The sequence below is a fragment of the Cebus imitator genome, unplaced genomic scaffold (genome assembly GCF_001604975.1).
Source record: "Cebus imitator isolate Cc_AM_T3 unplaced genomic scaffold, Cebus_imitator-1.0 Scaffold672, whole genome shotgun sequence".
NCBI lineage: Eukaryota > Metazoa > Chordata > Mammalia > Primates > Cebidae > Cebus > Cebus imitator.
In genome coordinates, this window is record NW_016107987.1 from 593683 (window position 1) to 595860 (window position 2178).

At 57.3% G+C, this 2178-nt stretch overlaps 1 protein-coding gene across 1 annotated transcript in view; it reads left to right on the forward strand.

Moving 5' to 3' along the window:
• Positions 1-1074, forward strand: part of GTPBP6 (GTP binding protein 6 (putative)) — a 12839-nt gene extending 11765 nt beyond the window's left edge. The window contains exon 10 of the mRNA XM_017518357.2: positions 239-1074. Coding sequence (XP_017373846.1) covers positions 239-362 — 124 coding nt within the window. The 3' untranslated portion in view covers positions 363-1074. The remainder of the gene's footprint in view (positions 1-238) is intronic.
• The last annotated feature ends 1104 nt before the right edge of the window (positions 1075-2178 follow it).

Genomic DNA, 2178 nt, shown 5'->3' on the forward strand with positions numbered 1-2178 from the left:
GGCACCCGCCACCACGCCCGGCTAATTTGTGTATTTTTAGTAGAGACGGGGTTTCACCATGTTGGCCAGGCTGGTCTTGAACTCCTGACCTCGTGATCCGCCCGCCTGGATTTCCCAAAGTGCTGGGTGACAGGCATGAGCCACGGCGCCCGACCTGGGCTAAGCCTAATTATTTATCGTGAAACTAACCGAATACTCACGGGTTTTGCTTTTCCACACGACGCGCCTCCGTCCCCAGCTGGCTGCATCAGGAGGCCACGGTCCAGCAGGTGGACGTGATCCCCGAGGACGGGGCCGCCGACGTCAGGGTCGTCATCAGCCACTCGGCCTACGGCAAATTCCGGAAGCTGTTTCCAGGATGAGCGGACGCCCGAGGAGGCCTGGGGTGCGGTGGCATTGCTGTGTCAGGACAGTGGCGTCCCCTTTGTCAGGCTCTGTGTCCCAGGCGCCTGCTTTGATGCCACGGACGCTGGTGGCATGCTCACGGCTGCTCCGAAGCAGGCCACCCCAGAGTCCACGCTACACAATTCCGCTGGGACCTCAGTGCCTGCCTGCCGTGAACTGCTTTCCCTCGGAATGTTCCAGCAGGACATGAACCTGTGCGTTTGCCTCCGTGAGCAGCATTTCCGGCCTGTCCTGCCTCTGCTGTGAGCCGTGGCCCTGGTGGACGCACGTGGCCTCTCCGCCTGTCTGTCTGTGCTCACAGAGGGGCCTCGTGGCCCACGGCCATGCTGGTGAAATGACTCAAAACCAGGCCTCCCAACAGCCCAGAGAACCCCAAAAGCAGAAGGGAAAGAAAACAATTCTATTAATAAAGACGCTTCAAACCAGACCACGACGTCTGTGTCGCAGAGAGAGAATCTCACCTGCGTGAGGCCAGGCCGTGCGGACCCACCTGCCCAACGTGGCAAAACCCCGCGTGGCCAGTCTGCACACCCGTCCCCGTCCACAGGAAAAACAAAACGCCTCGTATGTTTTCGTTCGCTTTGAGACAAGACTGTCACCCAGGCTGCAGCGCTGTGGTGAGATCTCAGCTCACTACAACCTCCGTCTCCCGGGTTCAAGCGATTCTCCTGCCTCAGCCTCCCAAGTATTTGGGATGACAGGCGCCCGCCACCACGCCAGGCTAATTTTTGTATTTTTAGTAGACATGGTGTTTTACCATGTCGGTCAGGCTGGTCTCGAACTCCTGACCTCCGGTGATCCGCCCACCTCAGCCTCCCAAAGTGCTGGGATTACAGGCATGAGCCATCGCACCCAGCCTCACAACTTCATTTTTTTTTAAACTCTATGACCTGAAAAAGATGCCCAAAGAATTAACTTTTCTTTTTGAGATGGTGTCTCGCTCCATCTCCCAGGATGCAGGGCGGTGGCGTGATCTCGGCTCACTGCGACCTCCACCTCCCGGGTTCAAGTGACTCTCCTGCCTCAGCCTCCCCAGTAGCTGGGATTGCAGGCACCTGCCACCACGCCTGGCTAATTTTTGCATTTTTAGTAGAGACGGCGTTTCACCATCGTGGCCAGGCTGGTCTTGAACTCTGGACCTCATGATCCACCCCCCTCGGCCTCCCAAAGTGCTGGGATTACAGGGATGAGCCACCGCGCCCGGCCTGAATGAACGTTTCCTAAAGATGCCTCCTGCGTCCTGTCCTGAAAACCGGATATTCCTTGGCTGCGTACGTGGTAATAAGATCCACACACACATTTGACTTTCATCTCGTTCATTTATTTAAATGATCCGTATGCATTCCGTGATTGTGCGGAAGAGCTGCCGACAGAGACCCCGGCGTTTCAGGACAGGGATTCGGAGCCGATGGGAGTCGGGGAAATCCCCTGCAACTTCACTCATCTCTGCGCGGCCTCGTCGTGGGGTGAGCTGGCCATGGGTATGGCCGACGACCGCGTCTTTGTGTGTGTTTTTATTTTTTAAAAGGAGTTTTACTCTTGCTGCCCAGGCTGGAGTCCAATGATGCGATCTCGGCTCACGGCAACCTCCGCCTCCCGGGTTCAAGCGATTCTCCTGCCTCAGCCTCCCTAGTAGCTGGGATCCCAGGCGCCCGCCACCACGCCCAGCTAATTTATGGGTGTGTTTAGTAGAGACGGGGTTTCTCCATGTTGGTCAGGCTGGTCTCAAACCGCCGACCTCAGGTGATGCGCCTGCCTCGGCCTCCCAAAGTG